General features: G+C 21.6%; 1 protein-coding gene across 1 annotated transcript; it reads left to right on the top strand.

Moving 5' to 3' along the window:
* Positions 1-19,453: 19,453 nt before the first annotated feature.
* Bfra_008616 (uncharacterized protein) lies at positions 19,454-20,409 on the top strand (the record flags this gene model as incomplete). Its single annotated transcript, XM_037338974.1, has 2 exons — positions 19,454-19,932; positions 19,992-20,409. 2 exons carry the CDS (start codon positions 19,454-19,456, stop codon positions 20,407-20,409), a joined length of 897 nt encoding a protein of 298 aa, XP_037192280.1.
* Between the last annotated feature and the right edge of the window lie 1,325 nt (positions 20,410-21,734).

The following is a 21,734-nucleotide window of genomic DNA, read 5'->3' as shown; positions in this document are numbered from 1 at the left end:
AAAATTATAAATATATTTAAAATATATTCTTAATTTTATATAATATTTTATAAATTAATAAATCTAAAGTTTTTTAACTTATTTTGTATTTTGAGAATTTAGAATATGGTTTATTATATCTTTCACCCTCTTAACTTTAGGGCTAAATCCTTTATTATTTATATCAATTATATATCAAATAATAATATTCTTTTCTAATTTAATAAGTTTCTATTATATTAATCAAATCTTAATTATAAAAAGTATTTTATTTATTTTTTGAATAAGTATTATATAAATAATATTATATAGCTTAATAGTCTTTCTAAAGAATAACTTTTTGTTTTATTGAATAATCTTAATAGCTAAGAGTATTCAAGCTTTTTTATAAGTTAATTATATATTAATTAATTAATATATTGTATATTATAATTAAATAATAAGAATTGAGGTAAAAGTGATATATGTACTGATATAGTATATATACTAATTATTACAAGAGCTGCCTCTAGGGTCACGTGGAAGTATTTAGAGATCTCTTAAAGTGGTTTAGACTAAACTTTAAATAAGAATTCAATAAGGTTATAATTGATTATAATTCTTATAACTATAGTTAATAAAATTAATAATTGTTTTTAAGTATAAAGCTTTATATTATAATAAAACCTATTCCCTTATATAAATCTTTATCTTATTTAAATAACTAGAATAGTTAGTTATTTTTGAAGTATTATTATTCTTAAATTGTTTATTATAGAATATTAATTCTATGATTCTTATTGTTTTAGTTTATTCTTTTGTTTTAAAACTAATTCTTTAGGATATTATTAATTCTAATAAAGTCTTTTTATTTATTATATTTTATCTTTTTTAGAATCTATTATTCTAAAAACTATATTTTAGATTTTTAGGGTATCCTATAATTAATATTATATATATACCTAAAACTTTCTTTAGGTACTTAATATCCCTTGGTATATTATAGCTAAATTATTGAGGTTTATAATACTATTATAGCTTATAAATTAGTAATTCTATAGTCTATTATTAATTTATTATAATACTATTCCCTTTTTAGTTTAATATTTATCCTAAATATTTATATTAATATATTTTCCTTTTTGTATACTTTAATAATTATAGTATTTCCTTTCTTTATTATATTTCCTTTAAATATTAATAAAAGAAAAGAATAAATCTATTTTACTTATTTTATTAAATAAAAAGATTTCGAAATATCTTTATACTTATTATATGAGTGTATTAATTATAAATATATTATTTCACTCTTTGATTTTTTGTAGTATAATAAATATATTTGTAATAACAAAAAATATAATATTTAAAGTTTATTTGAAAATAATTAAAAAAATTTATTCTAATAGAAAAAGAGGTTGAATTAAGAAGAGAAAAAGGTTATAATTAAAATCCTATAATTATAAAAACAGAAATGTTTTTTATTGAAATGTAAATTTGAAATACTTTATTATAATTTATAAATTCTTAATAAATTAATAAAGATAAAGGAAAAGGAGAAACTAAAAAAAGAAAAGATTAAAAAAAAGTATATTAAGAAAGAAATAATAAATATTAATATTATATCTACTCCTATTAATTTCTTTTTCTTTAACTTCTTTAATCCTTTTTTGTCTAAATTATCCAAAACGAATCTTAAGGTTTTATTAATAGATATAAATATTTCAGATAAAATATCTATAGTTTTTTAGAATAATTAAGATCTTTTTTGAGTTTCTATATATTTTTTAAATATAAATAATCTAATTATTTAATCAAATATTTAACCTTATTTCTAATATATTTATAATCTAATATTATTTCGATATTATATATAGTATTTGGATTAATTGATTTAATTTCTATAAATAATATATTTAATACTTTTAATAATATAAGTTTAAATAAGAATATATAAAATACTAAAGAAATATTTATTATATCTAATAATTTCAATTAATAATTAATTATTTCTATTATTTTATTAATTTTGAATAATCCTAGTTTTCTATAATCGAATTTATTATTTAATCTTTTAATTTTAATATTTCATTATAGCAAATAAACTTTATTCCTTTTTTTAAATATAGATTCTATACTATGTTTTATATTATAATATATTATTATTCTGGAAAATATAAATCTTAAATCAAAAACTAATTACTTCTAAAGATCTTTTAATTATTCGATTTATATTATTATTAATTCGATATTAACTTTTTATAGTATCAGGATTTTATATACTTATAGATTAAATCCAAAATCAGTTTGTATTAAAATGATTTTTGTAATTTCTGTTTTTAATATATTATATATAAATTATATTATAAATAATGGTTTTATTTAATTATTTTATTAATAATTTATATAATATTTAAGATATATTTCTATTATTTAATTAATTCTTTTTACTTGATTATTTATTTATAAATAAAAAAATATCAATAGCTTTCTTTTGATATTTATAAGTATTAATAAAATAGTTTAGAATTTCAAAATAAAAAGTTTATCTTAATTCAAGATTATTTTATTTAATACTTTATATATATTTATTATAATTCTAAAGAATATATATATTAATTGCTTAGTATTCTATATTTCCTTGAATAATATTATATATATAAATTTTGTTAATCTATTTATTATATTAAATATTATATTATATTTGATTTTTATAGTAGAATCCTTTGAAAATAATAATTTAATTACAAAATTCTATATAATAAATTTTTATAATTGAAAAAATATATTTAAGATTTGAAGCTAACTATATAATATATATTATAATAATTTGTTATATATATAAATATTATAATTTCTAATAATTTCTTTAACTATCATTTTTATTTATAAAAAATAACTAATTTCTTATATTCTTATAAATATTCTTATAATTCCTTAATATTTATATACTAGTAATTTATATTATTCTATTACAAATTCTTTAATTATTTAGTTTGAAATATATACTTTTCCTTGAAAATATATAATATTATTTATTATAATAAATTCTAATTCTATTATTTTATATATATATATAACTATAATATTTTTATTATAATATAATTAGATTTTGATTTTGAAATAATTATTTTTTAATATATAAATAATTATAAGTTATAATATATTATAAACTAGTGATTTGCTTTCTTTTTTGAATATAATATATAATTTATATAATTTATTCTTTTGATATTCTGGTTTTTGATTAAAAGTATTTATTTTAATATTTTTTGATTCTTTGATATATAAAATCTTAAAATTGTAATTAGCTATAGTTTTTGATTATTTAATCTATTATCTATTTAATTGTTTTATTATAATAAAGTAAATTAAGTTTTTATAATTTGTATACACTTATATTATATATTTTGATTTTTTTAAATAAATTTATTATTTTCTAAATATATTAATTATCACTAATAATTTTTTATTATATATCTTATAATTTAGTTTAACTAAGAATAATTTTCAAGAATAGAATATAATTGAGTATTATTTCTTATTTTGATTTAATTAGCTTAAAACTATTTCTATAATGAAATCCAAGGAGTCTATTTCTATTATAATTTCTTTTTCTAAATCGAAAATTAATAATATTAGCTTTTTTATTATTATTTATTTAAATATATCAAATAACTCCTATATTTTGATAATCTATTTAAAGTTTTCTTAATCTTTTTTGATTAATATAATTAAAGATATAATAATCTCTAAATAATTTTTGATAAATCTTTTATAAAAATTAACAAATCTTAGAAAAGATTATATTTCCTTGATTATAATTAGCTACTTTTATTTAAATATTACTTTAATTTTATTCTTACTTATCTTAAGCTTTTAGCTTAATATAATAAATTCTAAGAATTCTGTTTTTATAATATAAAATTTGTATTTGCTTAGTTTATATAGCAAATCGGCTTTAACTAAACTTTCGAGAATATTACTAATATCCTTGATATATTAGACTTTATTATTTAAATATATTAGAATATTGTTTAAGTAGTATATATAATAAATATCTAGATATTATAATAATATATTATTTATAAATCTTATAAAAATAGTTAATATATTAATTAGCTTAAATAGTATAACTTAATATTTGTATAATCTATATCTAATTTTGAAAATGATTTTTTATTTTTTGCCTTTCTTTATTCTAATTAAGTAATAATTATTATATAAATCTATTTTAATAAATATTATTATTTCACCTAATTAATCTCTTAATTCTATAATTAATAGAAATAGATATTAATCCTTTTTGATAAGCATATTAAGCTTTCTATAGTTTACAACTAGTTTATCAAATCCATTTTTTTTAAATACTCATATAGTTAGACTAGCTATTTAGAACATAGATTCTTTAATTTATTTTTTAACTAAATTATTATTAATATATTCTCTAAGCATTTTTAGTTTATTTACTGATATTAAATAAATTAGAGTATATATAGATATTTTGTCTTCCTTTAATATTATCTTATAATCCCATAGCTTATATTCTAATAAAATCTTATAAATCCCTAATTCTTTAAAAACATATTCATATTTTTTGTACTATTCTGATATTATAGACTCTTTTGTATTACGGGGCAGGCAGGCAATAATAGGGTTCTAGTAACTTTGCCCTAATTCAATAAAATTATATTGATTTAAATAATAGGTTCAGATTAAAGATTAAAATATAGTTCGAAAAGCTACAATACAGGATCTTCCTAATTAAAGATATACAGAATTTTCATAAGCAAGCTAGTCCAATCGGGCTTTAGCTCACTTGCGCTCTAATACAAGCGCCCGTTTCGGTCCTATTCAATAGGACCAATATACCACGTAATTCCACACCGTGACATTTTGCCTTAATTATAATTTCCTACCATATCATCAGTTTTTATATTTATAAAAGAAGTATACTAACCTTTGCTTTTAATAAAGAACTCTAAACTAAATATTCTACATTACCTATATTATTTGTATTTAATTCTTTTTAATATATATTACATCTCACAAATATTTTAAATATATCTCTATAATTGTTTTATACTAATCAAATATTATTATTTCTAATAATCAATTTATTATAGAATTATATACCCTCAATTATAATATTTCTAAAATAATCTATTATTAATCTAATAGTATAATATTAAACTATATAATCTCCGAATATTAAATTATATTTATTTATATTAATTATATTTCCTATAAAATATTTCTATTAGATTTTATTAATTATTTATTAACTAATTGTTATTAATAAAGATTCTATTTCTATTAAAATGAAATTCCTAAATACTTTATAGTTTCTAATATAATAAAAAATTTTATAACCTTTGAATTTATTATAACAATTTATACTTATTTATTTATCTTGATTTTGTAATAGATTTGTTTTATTTATTCTATAATATTTAATTATAATCTAACTTACTTATCCCCATTATCCTAAATGATTTTATTAGTAAATATTATTTATTAAGATTTCTTTTTCTTAAATATATAATACTTATTCTTGATCTTGTTTTATTATTAAATAAATCTTTTTATAAAGTATATCAATAGATTCCTTAAATAACTTTTATTATTATACTTATAATTAATAATAATAATATAATCTAAGTTTAAATATAATATTCTTTTTTGATTTTTTAGTATAAAAACAAATCCTTGTTTTTATTCTATTCAAATATATATTAATAGAATATTTCCTATAATTCTTTTTTATTTGATTATTGAAAATATTCTACACTAATTCTCTCTATAAAGAATATATTTATAATAATTTCAAATTATAGGATTTAATATTAATTAATATATTTCATTTTATATATTTCTTTTTTCTTAATATTTATTATATTGAAATCTTTATTAATAGTTTCTTTATTTATATTCTCAAATTTCTAGATATAATGATTTTATTAATTAATCTCTTAGATTGATTATAATTCTTCTAATTATAAATCTTTGTTTATTTATAATAAATATTTGATTTCCTTTTTTTCTTTGAGTTTACTTTTATAAGCTGGTAATAATATAATTAGTTTTATTATATTTATAATATATAATTATAATATAAAAATAATATTAAATTGGTTTTTATTGAATTTATTCTTAAAATTGCTTTTTTATTTTTTATTTTCTTATTTTAATATTTTGCTGTTTAATATTCTACTTTTTCATATTTAAAGTATAAATTATTTTTTTATTTTTGTTCTTTTTTCTAATTATTATTCCTAAATATATAATATATAATATCTAATTTTATAAAATCTCTATATTTTTATAGATTGTAATATAGTTTATTCTTATTTTTACAATAACACCCTTATTTTTGATTTCCTTAGAGTTTATACAATCTTTGATTTTATTAATATCTATAAAAATAATTATCTAATTTGATAAAGTTCTAAATTAAATTATTCAAATTTATATTCTTAGTAAATCTTTTTAATTTTAGTTTAACTTTTAGTTTAAGTTTTTTATAATAGTAATTTATAATAATAATATTATTCTATTTGATTATTTCTATATATCTTTGGAATTTTATAATATACTTTAATATTAATTCTATTTGTTTAAAATTGAAGATTTTATTTTTTATTATTTTTAGTTTATTGGAATTCCTAAAGATTCTATAAATCTCTATCTTAAAATCTTCAAAACTATTAAAGGTTGTTTATATAAATTATATATAATTCTTATTATTATACTCGAAATAGTTCTATAAATATAATTGAATTTATTTGCTTATTTCTTTTTATAAATAAAATATAATTTATATATTTTTAGATTCTATAATTATAAAATTTTTTTATTAAATCTAAAATAGATTTCTAATTATATAAAAAAATATTGAGTTTCTATTAATTATTTTAATATTTATTTAATAAAACTATTTTAAGAGTTTTATTAATAATAATCTTTTTTAAAATATTAATTATTTTAATATTAATGATATTTATTATTAATATAGATTAATTTATAATAAGATTTCTGAATACTATATTTAGTAATAATTTATTGAATTAATATTTGAAATAGAAATAATATTCAAAGTATTATAGGAACTACTTTTAGAATTATATGGAAATATCTAAAGATTTCTTGAAATAATTTAAATTAAACTTTAAATAGGAATTCAATAAAATTATAACTAGTTATAATTCTTATAACTATAGTTAATAAAATTAATAATTGTTTTTAAGTATAAAGCTTTATATTATAATAAAACTTATTCTTTTATATAAATCTTTGTTTTATTTGGATAGTTAAAATAACTAATTATTCTTAAAGTATTATTGTTTTTAAACTATTTATTATAAAACATTAATTTTGTAATTCTTATTATTCTAATTTATTCTTTTATTCTAAAACTAATTCTTTAGGATATTATTAATTCTAATAAAGTCTTTTTGCTTATTATATTTTATCTTTTCTAAAATCTATTATTCTGAGAATTATATTTTAGATTTCTAGAATATCCTATAATTAATATTATATATATACTTAAAACTTTTTTTAGATACCTAGTGTCTTTTAATATACTATAACTAAATCATTAAGATCTATAATACTATTATAGTCTATAAGTTAGTAATTCTATAGCCTGTTATTAATCCGTTGTAATACTAATAAACTATATTAACGTAACTTATAGTGAACCGGGTCATATGGGGAACCGGGTCAGGTACCTTTACACTAAAATTTGTATGTAAAGGTACTTAGAGCGACTTTTTATATCTCTATGGATATTAAAGATAATTTAATTTTTTTTGATAATTAGGCTTAATATCTAATAAAAATGTAGTATTAAAGTTATAGAACACTTTTTAATAATATTGTTCTTGAATTAATACGATTTCAAAAATTCTCATAGTAATTTTTATTAGGTAAAACCGAAAATTTAAAAGAAACTTTAATATCTTTATTAAAAAACATTATATCTCTATAAAATTTTGTTATATTAAATATTTATATTGAATATATCATACTTCAAAATATCGAAACTATATTTCTAGTATTTATAGAGTTATAAAAAATCGCTCTAAGTACCTTTACATACAAATTTTGGTGTAAAGGTACTGTGACGACAACGGAGTCAAGTTATAGTAATAGAATAAATTAATTATTATAACTAGAGAATACCAAATTACTATACAAAGAATAAGCTTGAAGAAGACTTTTATAAATTCTATTAGATAAAGCCTAAATAGAATTAAAATAGAATTAAAATTAAACAAATAATTTGTTTTGCCTAATGAAGTAAATAAATGATTAATCAAAATTTAAAACTGAATCATTATATTATTCCTCTTTCAAGAATTAACTTATTCTCAAATCTACTTTGTTTTTTTTATTTATAATAAGCCCAATTCCTTTTTTATTATTATTATATTTTCTATTCCTTATTTAATCGATTTTCTTTTCTTAAAGAAAATAATGAAGAATTCTTTATTATCACTATTAAGAATTTCAATTAGATTTTTATATACTTAATATAATAATATTATTATTATAATTCAAGTTTTTTGATTATAATTTAAAATATCATTAATGATTTATAATATATACTAACTATTATATCTTTTTCCTTTTCTTTAAAACTAAAAACTAATAAAGAAATATAATTCAGAAACTTTCTATTTGTTATAAAAACTAAAGAGCAATATATATATATTATATTTCTATAATAACAAAAGTTTATAGGAAAAACAAAAAATAGAAGATTTGAGTATAAATTCATAAACTCTTTTAAAATTCATAATAATAATACCCAGGAATCTGATTTCATTATATTAACCGTTTTCAATTCTTTCAAATTGCTTTATAATAACTATATTTAGTATATAATAAATATTTAAATTATTAAATATCAAATTAAGAAAATAAGCGAAATTTTTGAAACTAATAATATTATTTCTTTATCTTTTATTATATTTGATAGTTTTTATTATAACTCAACTTTTTGAATCCACAAATCTCTTTAAACATTTAATTACAAATCTAAGTTCTCTTATAAAATAAATTCCTTAATTAGTTATAATAACAAATTAGAAATATTTAATATTCATATCCTTTTTTATTATATTCAAATATTTATAAAACTTTTTCTTTTTATTATAAATATTTACTTTTGCTATAAAATCATTTATAAATCTTTTAATTATATTATTTACACTTTAGTCATATCTATCATTTCAATTTATATTTGTTTTAACAATTTAGGATTTATAGCAAAATAATTAAAGATATCTATAAATATAATAATTTTATCTGTGTGGAGGCTGATAATATTAATATTTGTGATAAAAAGACTAGTAATACAAAGCTACTAATCAAATAGGTTTTGTATATTGTTATCTAGTTCTAAAGTGGGATATAGAATTACAGAGAAAAAGGGAAATAAAGATTATAAAGGATTTGAGATATATAATTTGGGAATTAAATATATTATGAATAACTTAAAATATTACAAAAATTTTTGTTTCCAAATTGAATCAAAAATTGATTTAATTTAAATAAATTGATTTATAAAATAAATTTCAAAAGAGAAAAAGAATAAAACAAATATAAAAATTTTTTAATAAAAAGCAAAATAAAGTAAACAACTTTTGATAAGATTTATAAAATAGTTTATACTTTTATTTTTTTTGATAAAGAATAAGCTTATTAAATAAATCTATTTTTAATATAAACTTATAAGTTTTCTATTCAAAAATTTGTTATAACTATTGATACTCTTTTTCTAATTTATTATTCAATTAAATAAATTCTTTAATAATCTAATAACATAAGAATATTACAAATAGAAACTTCTTATCTTATATAAAGCATATATAATATCACTACAATAATATTATATAAAGTCATTATTATAGCTTACCTATTTAATCTTATATCAAACCTCATTTTGAATAATCTTGAAAGCTAATATATCTTATACTTCGAATTCAGTGTCTGCAGATATTATAATAAGAGACAAGGAATCTATTTTTTGACCAAAAACAGAATTATTAAAAACTAAGTATAACTTGTTAAAGAAAAAGATCTTATAAACTTTTATACTTTCAAATAAATCTAAATAATATAAATATTCTTTTTTTGCCAAAATAATATAGAATCCTATTATTTATAAATCCAATTTTCTATTAAATCTTTTGATAGCAAAGTTCCTAATAATAATATAAACTTTATTTCTTATAACAAAGTTAATAGGTTATCTATATTTATTTATATCTTTTCTTTTCTTTTCTTAAGATTTGAAAATAATCCTTTTTACTATTTTTAGGCTTTATATATTCTAATCACAAAAGCTTATATATCTTTTTGAAAAAAAAAAATTTGTATTATAAGAATAGGAAATATTATAGATCTATTCTAATCAAAAGAAGTAATAGAAAAATATCCATTTTGAAGTTTGAATAAGAACATTTCTAAACTCTTATAAGGGAAAGTAAGTTAAGTATAATTCATAATATATAGCAAATCGAATTAATTGTTCTAATAATAGTTGATATAAGGATATAAACACTAATCTAAATATTGGTTTATGATTTCTATTTACCCATCTATTTGAAAATAATAAATTATAGATAGCTTCAATTTGACTTCCAAAATGCAAATAAACTCTTTCCAAAAACTTAAGATAAATTAGAAACCCTGATTGGAAATTATTATTGATAAAATACTTTTTTATTAATATATATAATTGAAATATATAATTATTATATCTTTAATTATAATTGTTTTATAATATAATATAAATATCAATTATTTCAATAATCTATTTATTATTATAAAGATATTATTATATCCTAATTTATTAATAGAAAAGGATTTAAAGTTTATAAATATATCTACTTATAGTTAAGAGAATATAAACAAAGACTAAAAGAATTCTAATATTTTATCTTTAAAGATATAAAAGTTATAATAGATAATATAATTATTAATATATTAATCAATAAAATCTAATATATTCTTTCAAAAATATCTTTTTCTTAGAATTAGTTTAATCTTTATCTTATCAAAATAAGCTAAAGAGATTTGAATATAAACTTCTTCTATAATTTTGATATATAAATTATTCTTATTTAGAATTATTAAATAATTCTTATAAAAAAAGAGCTCATTCTTTATTAAATAATTCTTTTTGAATTTAATTACTAAATCATATTTGGATTAAATAGATATATAATTTCAATTAGTATATAGAATTTTGTTTATTAAATTTATATTATTAATATCAATAGATAATAACTCTATTACTTCCTCCCCTCTATATTGAGTTTATTAATAATTTATTAGTCAAGAATTGTATCTAATAAAAAGATTTAAGTCCGTTATTCTAAACATTTAATCTTTTACTTAATAGTTTTTTACTTTCAATAGCTTAGAGCATCTATTATAATATTATTTATTTCTAATTGATATATAATCTCGAACTAGAAATTTAACAGAATCTTAGTTTACTCAATTTAATATTGATTAAGAATCTTCTTAGTTATAAAATATTCTAATACTTTATAATTGATATAAATCTTGATATAATAAGGAATCACTATATATTCAATATACCAAATCTTGAAAGCTTTTATAATAACTAATATCTTTTTATCAAATATTATATAATTCATTTCTACTAGAAGTATTATTTTAATAAAAAATATTATAGGGTATTATTAATTGTTTTTCTATAATTGAGAAAGAATTCCGTTTATTACATTATTAGATATATTCGTTTCAATTATAGTTTATTTCTCGATATAATAATATCAAAGAACAAGCGTTTATATCAATTTGCATTTTAATTCTTTGAAACTTTTTTTATACTCTAAATCCTAAGCAAATTGAATATTTTTCTTTATTAATTAAATAAAAGATTTAATTATTCTTTTGAAATCTTGAATAAATTATTAATAAAAGTTATAGAATCCTAAAAAGGATTATATTCCTCAAATATTAATTAATAATTTCTATTCTTTGATTATATCAATCTTTTTAAATCAATTTTGATTTTATTAATACTAATAATAAACCCCAAGTATTTAGTTTTTATAACTTTAAATTCATATTTATTTATATTAATTTGTAATTCAGCTTTCCATAATCAATCCAGAACTTGAATAATATATTACTTATATTTCTATATATTCTTAGAGTATATAAAAATATCATTCAAATAAATAATACAAATAATATTAAGGAGATTGAATAATATATTATTTATATATTTCTGATATATAATAAATCATTTATAAAATTAAATAATAAGATTTTATATTTATATATATTATAACAAATACAAAATATAATCAAATCTTTTAAATTAGAATATATTCTTATTCGATAGAAAATCTAATGGATATTAAACTTTATAAATATTTTTGCTTTAGATATATAAATTAAAGTCTTATTAATTAATAATAAAGAATATTTATTTTGTTTAATAATAATATTAAAATATTGAAAATTTATATAGAATCGTAAATTGCTATTTAGTTTAAATACAAATAATACAGAAACTACAAAAAGAAATAAATTAGGTTCAATAAATCCCTTTTTTAGATTTTTTGTAATATATTCTTTTATTATTAATAATTTTTCTATAAATATATTATAAATAGAGCTTATTTTGAGATATATATTATTAGGGATTTCGATTCAATAATTATAAAGAGTATATTCAGGAAGTTTGTTTGATTTGTTTTTTGAGAAAATATCTAATTATAAGTAATATACTATAGATATTTGTAAATACAATTTTTCCAATTCTATAGGTTTTATATTATATAAGCGATTTTTCAATATATTATTAATTTTGTATATATAAATAACAAATATAGTATTATTATAATAATAAATATATAATTTAAAAGCTTTAATAATAATAATTATAATATCCATAGAATAATTTGGTAAAGGATTTGATAGTTTATTTTTAGAAAACAAATAATTGAGAATAAAGATTTTAGTTCTATTCAATAAAACCAAATTATTAATCTTAATCCTATTCAAGTTTTCAAAGAAAATCAAGATTTCTTGAATTTTCTATTCTATAATCAATTTGTTCATAAGTTTAAAATTATTTCTGATAATCTAATTATATTATATAATAAACCTAATTTAAGATAATTAAAAAAAATTAATAAAACTAATATTAAAAAGAGCTTTATAGTAATAAAGATCTATTTGATATTTAGTATTATTAAATAACTTTAATTAATTTAAAGAGCTACAGGGGATATTGAAGTTATTCGAGAAATTAAATACTATAAAAAAACTAATAAGCTATATTAATATATGATTATAAAATTATGAAATAATATTATAGGATTTCAATTATTTATTTTCTAGAATTAAATCTCTTTTTATATTAATTAATAAAAAGAGTATTCTAAAAAGGTTTTATTATTTAAACATAAAATGAGATAAATAGTATAAATAATAAAAACCCCTAATTGTTTATTATAGCTCTAAATATCTATATAATAATTTAAAGCTTGTATTAGAATATTTATATATTTAGAGATTTATTAAGTAAACTAAGTATTAATAAAAAGATAAATATTAGTATTAATATTTGTTAATATATAATAATGGATTTGGAAGCTATTAGTTTGTAATTAGCAAAAAATAGTAAAACTATTTCTCCCTATAAAATTCCTAAAATCAATATTTCTGATATATTGAAATCCTTAAATAAAGACTTTTTTAAGGACTAATCTTTTCCTAATTTATATAAATCAGAATCAAAGATTAGTTCTAAATATAATTAATTATTTATAATAGGGAAATTTTCTTTTATTTTGTTAATTTATTAATTTTTATTAAATATTTATAATCTTTACTTCAATTAGGAATGCTGTATATAAAGTATTTTCCTAAGATTTTAAGGAGATAAGATTTCTAATTAAATAAAACTCCAGGAATTATAAAACTTTCTTTAATAGGCCAATAAAAACAGATTTTTTTTGATTTAATGCCCTATTAGATTATAAAGAATTTGAAAATAATCTTTTTGAGTATCAAAATGTTTACTTTAATATTATTAAGTTCTTTAGATAATTGATATATATTCTTATATCTACATTAATTAAATAAAAAATATATTTTTGAAAATCAAGATAACTATTTATAATAATAATAATTGTATTCTTCAATAATAGAAATATCTTTATAACTAATTTTTTATAAAGATTTTCCTTTGATTAATTCGATTCTATAACTAATTCTAAAAATTAGATATAGAATTGATAGAATATATTATTATTCATTTTCAAAGCTCAAAATTCCTCAATAACTAATTCCAATTAATTAAAAACTAAATATATATCTTTAAAATAATTTAAAGATTCTATAAATGTTTTAAAGTTTTTATATATTATTTTAAACTTAAAATATTTCTAAGCTTTTTTATAGTTTATTGAAAGATAGCTTTTACTTTAATATTTTTATCTAAATAATAATTAATATTATTAAGAAGTTTTCTTTTAATAAACAATCTTTATATTTTAAATATAAAATTAATTTTATTATTTAGAGGTTCTAGGTTTTTCATTTTAGTATTTAATTTTATTTTAAAAGTAAAGGAAATTATAAAGCTATTATATATCTTAATTGAAGGAAAAATTTCTATAGGATTTTTGAAAATATTTTTATATTATAAATAGAGTTTTAATAGATTCAATATTATAGTCTATTTAATTATTTTTGAGTAATAACGGTTTTTATTATATATTCCTTATTTTAATAACTATTTCAAAAATAGCTTTTGAAGTTTAACTATTATTATTATATTAGTATTAAAAAAATTCAAAAAGTTTTATTTTAACAAATCTGAAAAAAAAGGATCGAATTAATTGGGTTCTATTTCTTTGTTTTCTTTATACAATATATTTCCTATACTAGCTTTCTGTTTTTACTAAAACTATTATTCTAAATTATAGCTTTCATTATATTATTAGTATATTAATATTCAATAGAAAGATATTATTAATTAATAATAATTAAATAATATTGTTTAAATAAATTATTAATTTAATAACCCTAAAGAAATATAATTAATTAAATATTATAATTTTCTCAAAGAATATTCTATCCTTTTTAAAGGTATTAAAAGTTTATTATAATATAATAACAATAAAATCAAATTATAATAATAAAATGAATTAATTATTATAACTAAAGAATAATAAACTATTATATAAAAAATGAATCTGAAGAGAGCTTTTATAGATCCTATTAAATAGGGCCTGAATAGAACCAAAATAGGATCAAGATTAGACGAAGTGATTTGTTCTGTCTAGTGGGGTAAATGAGTGACTAATCAAGGCTTAAGGCCGAATCGTCACAGGTACCTGACCCGGTTCCCTATATGACCCGGTTCACTATAAGTTACGTTATATAAAGTAGATATAATTCTTATAATTATATCTCAAGTTAATCTAGTTTATTATTACTATATATACCTACTTCCTAATTAAGATAACTAAGTAATATAGCTATTCTCCATGATAATATGTTATATTATTTTTAATTAAAATAATACATACAAAATACATCGATATATAACTATATACTTCCTTTATTTATTAATATAATTTAATTTTCTAAAGAAATTATTATATTCATTTATATAAATAATGTAAAAATCAAATAGTTTTTTAAGAATTTAAATTAAAATAAGAATTATTATTAAAAAGGGTTTTTTATAATAGAAATTGTAATAATCTCGATTTTTCTACTCGTAGAAATATAATAGAAATATGAATATAAAAATTAGGTTTCTGAATATTTTATCTTTTTTAATTATTTAATATATGTTTTTTCGATTAAAATAATAATTCGTTATTAAAATGCAAATATTAAAAAACAATTAATTTAGGTGTATTTTGAAGTAGTATATTTGATGATATAGTATATTCGGTGTTAAACCATGTTAGTATATTACTTTTTGTATATATTGATATCATATGAATAACTTTGATATTAGCTACTATAACACTAATCGACACTACTCCTATTACTGAATATGAATGATCTAATTAAAATCCTTCGGAATAATAGTTAGTATTTCATGAATTGTCGTGCTTTCTCTGGCTTCCACAAACCGATCGACCCAGTCCCGTCATTAGACACGCCATATTTGATTCTCAACATTCCAACAAATTCTCTTTTATTTGATGTCGCTTTCTTTGCTGCTTCTGCTATGTCTACGGTTTGGCTGAACGCAACCAGTTCGCTCACCTCCGCCACATTCATGACAGGAATGAAGCCCCGTCGATGCATACAAGCCACCGTTGTTGCTAGTGCAATCATCATGATCCAAAGGATGATGGAGGGTCCTAGTAGGATGTACGACCGTTCCGTATCAATTTTGGTATCCATTGCCTGGGTAGTGATGTTGTTGGGAGTATCAAGCCACTCTCTACTCATCGCTACTGCCATTGCGCCCGTACAAATGCGAATAAACTCCCCGATTTGCGATATTTTGAACGACCTGCCCATGCCCGAGGATGTCATGGTGTAAGGTTCAAAAAGTGCGCCTGTCTTATTATACCTGTCCAAGCCGAACATTGGCTGTGCACCGTAAGCCTGCATTCCGAACACTGTTGGAGCTACACCCAGCCAAATGGCAAGGTCTGCTGTTGGTCCAGCCTGGACTGGTACAGAAGATCCAAAGTTTCTGCGAAAGGCTAGAGGCCCCGATAGGTGTTCGACTGTTGAGAGATTCGATCGCTCAGTAGCACTGCCAACGGTGCCAATATCAACGTAACTGTCCACTAAGTTGATATCTACAGTACAGGCGACGGCTGAGATACTGCTGGGATAATTTTTGTACATAAATTTTGTTAGCATGCCACTTTCGATAGTGCCATTGATGGAGGCAAATACAAGGGTTGAAATGCTTCTCGTCGCGTTCTTATTCTCAATACTGTCGACATACACGGTCAAGAGCGGTTGCTTTCGGATAGAAACTCGGTAATCATTATCTGGGAGGCTAGTGTTAACAGTCATAGTATCATCCGTGTGTTTGGTGATATTTATCAATCGGCCAGTACACTGAATATCTTCCGCTATATAGACAGCTCTGGCCGACAACATTCCTCTTTCCACGAGTATGGTACGATCGATGAAGTATTGTCTATATTGCTGCATCGGCTCCGAGGAGAGGTTTGCGCTTCAAGACGAATACATGCTGAATGCGCCGGTGGCAGGGCCGGGAAGTGCGTTTGAGGGATTCCGTTGCCCGAATCTGAGGCCACAGCCTCCTCCAATTGGGAAGTTGCTCAGCCGTACCACGGGAACTTGCTGCCTCTTGTATGAGAACCCCACAATTGTCGCATCAGTGGCAACGAGTATGGCCACTACAAAGACATAAAGAAATATGTACAGACCACCACTCCGTCTGAATTTGTAGATTGCCTTTGGAAGTGTTGGTAGTGAGCCTCCGGCGGCGGAAAGATAGCTGTCAATGTCGTGAAGTCGATGAGATCGCCGAGAAAATACTGCCCATAGTGATGCAGAAGCTAATGTGTAAACCGAATAAGCTTGGGTACTCAAACCTATCCCGTGAACTGTGCTCACAACACCCTGAACGATTGCGTAGTTTTGAATGAGGAAGGCGACAACAGGCTTGACCTGGCAATCACTTGTCCAATTAGGACAAGTCCACATTTGCCTACTGAATATCCAGGTAAAGACGAATGCAGAAATTGATAAAGAAAGGCCTATAACAGGATAAATGACGATGTCTGGGTGTTGCTTGGCCAAGTTCAAGAGTCCCTGGCGGTCTTGTGTCGACAAGTCGACCGCACGACTTGTCGCGTTGATGCCGCTAAGATCATCGAGAAGCATCTCCTCGTCGTCTTCATAATCTACTGTCGCGGACATTGTGAAATGAGCTATCGATGTATGTAGGAACGAAAGAGGAATTTGCACAACAAATGACGATGTATCTGGCGTTAATGTTTAAAAACAATCAGCACACTGGGAAACAGCTGTAGATATATAGTTATAGGCTTATAACTCGGCTGCTCAGCTCTTGATAAGGTGATTTCGCACATGCTCATTGTCAATAGTCCTTCGGTGGACTGATGTGTATACATACGACCTGACGATAGTGCCCGCATTACAGTCAATTATCAAAAGATACTTACTCTTAAATCCTAAAGTAGATATCCTATATATCGAGCCGCATAATATCAATAGCTGAACTTCAAGCTGAGTTGGGACATATCAGCCACCAAAGCCATCCCGCGTATAGACCAGCTGAATCAAAACAACACCTCTTTTCAAAAAGCCTCAACTCAAAAAACAAACCTTTGAAATATAAAATCATAGTCTCCTCGACGCCTCATATATCATAATCTCGCGTATTGATGTGTAATCACGATTCATTAATACTACAAGATTTAACTAAACGTGTCTTTAATCCTAAAACCAAAATTTATAATCCTGAAAAATAGTTAAAATATAGCAATCGATTTAAGGATGTCAGAACCAACCACACCCTCGGAATATGACCCGTAAATGGTATACGAGCGGTATAGAAGTGGATTATGACGATAGCCTTTTTACAAGACTAAACTCTTCTAACCTCTTTTAAATCATACTCTTTTCTTTCTTCTTAATGTGTGAACAGGGGCTAGAAAGGAAGTAGTCTATTTTGAATAGTTATCTATATGCGGGCTGAGTTATAACACTTAATATTATGAAGAATTGAGGATATAGATTGATTGACTATCCTCGAATTTGTTATTTTTCGCAAGGTTTAAACACTTCGCTGCTAAGGGCTCACAGCTTTGTAGATAAGCCGAATTATAATACGACGTCTTGTTCCTTAATGCAATCTGTCACATCAATTTGTTCAAATGTTGTTGGACAGCTGATATGGATCTAGATAAGTTATCTTTTATTGTATTGAGCGGATGCTGATAAGTTTATGATTACTTCTGTAATATACTTATTAGTATTAAACTATATTATTCTAATCATTTATAAAGATGTTTATTACTTTGAATCATTAGATAGTCTCTTTCTTAATATTCTGTCTAAACATTATCTATAACGATTCTAATATAAAGCTAGCTAATAGATATCACAAGGCAAACCGAAGATATCCGTGTTATAACCGTCCAACCTACTCGTTAACTCAGAGGGTATCCATTATACATCCTTTAAATGGTTTATTATTATAATCCTAAGCAAATCAGATTTAATACCTTGCAACCTTAAAGCAATTAATACAAGCATTCTCCCATCACGCGTAATACTTTCAATGCAAAAGACAGCTCAAAATATAATAACCAGTAAGTTGCGACATGATCACATATCCACCGACAACTCACGTAATTTCCAGCAGACAGTGAACATCATATTCAATACGAAGTCTGTTGCTAAGAGCTTGTTAATAGTTGATATTGATCGAACACAGCCTTTAAGTTAATGAAATATGCCTCTGGTAGAACTCGATCCTGGAACTAGTGATTGGCACGATGTCAAATATGCTGCCTTGATACTTTGGAGAGCCTCTGAAATTCCAGATGTTGCTGCTCTGCAGAGCGATCTTCGCAACTACGATACAGTTTCCGCCTCAAAAATCATTGAGATTCACACCGGTATCAATCAAAATCGCAAAGCTATTCTTGTCAACGACCAGGATACAATCACCATTGCCTTTGAAGGGTCCACGGATGATGAGATTCTAGTAAACACATGGACTGATGGTAAAGGTCCGAACTGGTGGGATCTTCCATATCCTGTATACGATGACGGGAATAGAGTTCACAGTTTCTACTTGGACATGTGGAACGGAATGAAAGATGTCGTCTTCTCCGCTCTCGGTGATGCAGTCACTACAATGCAGGATCATAACATAGTGCCAAAGAAATTGATTATTGCTGGATATTCCATGGGTGGAGGGGTGAGCACGTAAGGTCTCAATTTCTTGCATCATATATCTAGAAAACAAGCTGATGGGCGATATATAGTCTGGGATTCACGGGTATTGTTGAACATGTCCGCCACACTTATGGCTCTCATTGTTCATCTCCTCAAGACTGGGCATTCGATGACAACCTTGGATCACTTGTTCAACACCTCACATTTGCAAGTACGGGAGCAGGGGATATGGGCTATCTCACATTGCTCAATGAATATTACGGGCAGTACCAGATCCGAGCTTGGGATTTTTTGAATCATTGGGATCGGACACCTCTTGCTCCTCCGTATCATTTCCAAGACTGGAGAGGCCATCGTTATATCTTGCCACAAGAGGTGACTTGTCATTTTGAGGCTGAATTTGGTGAGATAGGTCATTTGATTGAGGGGTATTATCGATCTGCGGAGTGGATGTCCAGGTACGGGTTGGATCAGGTAAAGACAGCCTACCGCAGTGGTTATGCTTAGTGGTTATGCTTAGTTGATTCAAGTGTTGAAAATAGTAATTATGCAGTAGTATTACAATGGTAATATGAATTTTGCAATACATACGGTTGTGCATGGAATAGTCAAAATCATCTCTAGCTATAGGTATTTTAAATGAGATACTATAGTTTATCACGACCCTACGCACTTCCTGATCATCCGAATATATTTCAATTCAACACGCGATTAATCAACAACTGCCATGAACAATTCTTCAATTGAAGGTGTAATCTTTATATCTATCGAAGTTTTTCCTAGATTCACGAATATGAGTCGTTACAGTATCGCGAATCTTCATAACATTTTTGAATTGGTGCTAAGAATTGGAACCAATGACTCACCCAACACTACAAGAACGTCGACGAGTAAATTATAATTTGTCCAAAGTAGAAGAGGAAGCGGATTTGATAAATTTTCGATATAAAGACACGAAAATTTGCACCTCGATGACTGCTGTAGGGTTACGGCAAACGCTTCTCGATGCTCGTTAGAGAACTCGGGGCGCATCAACTCATGCAATGTTAATCAGGGTCGGGGAAGCGTTTTGATCGCGTTTGTGATTTCCGAAGAGCTCTTTACGAAGATTTTAAGATTATTGAGAGGCGGTTCCAATTAATGGAGAATATGCATATTAGATATAACATTCAAGATTTCCAATTTTATAACTTTATAACTTCAATCAAACAAGATATGATGATTGTTATAAGTACTAGTATAAGTCTACCCCCTCATTTATCAAACACCCCTACATTTCGAATACCTTTACCACCAAAAACCATCATTTTAATCTATTAATATTTTTATTATAATTGAATATAATATAATAAAATTGAAATATTATAATCTTTATATTAATAATATTCAATTCTAAAGATATTAAATTTTTAGCTATTTTTTACTAGAAAATATTTTTAATTGAAATTCGGTTTTTCATTTTATATATAATTTTTATATAAATAAAAATATTATTAAATTATTAATAACTTTTAATTAAAAATAATTAAAAATAAATTACAAATTTTAATCAAAATCTTATATTATAAAATATATAAAAATATAAGTATTTAGTTTTTATAATTTTTATATTTAATAATATTAAAGATTTTTAAATTTATAAAAATTAAAAATATCAATTTAATTAATAATTTTTATAAATCAAGAATTATAAAATATTTTGTAATATTCTTAAGTATTTTCTTATAGTTTATAATTTAAAACTAAAATTAAAATTTGTAATTTATTTTTAATTATTTTCATTCAAAAATTATTAATAATTTAATAATATTTTTATTTATATAAGAATTATA

This window comes from Botrytis fragariae, assembly GCF_013461495.1.
Source record: "Botrytis fragariae strain BVB16 chromosome Unknown tig00000061, whole genome shotgun sequence".
Lineage (NCBI taxonomy): Eukaryota > Fungi > Ascomycota > Leotiomycetes > Helotiales > Sclerotiniaceae > Botrytis > Botrytis fragariae.
This window is presented reverse-complemented; position numbering and strand designations above follow the sequence as displayed.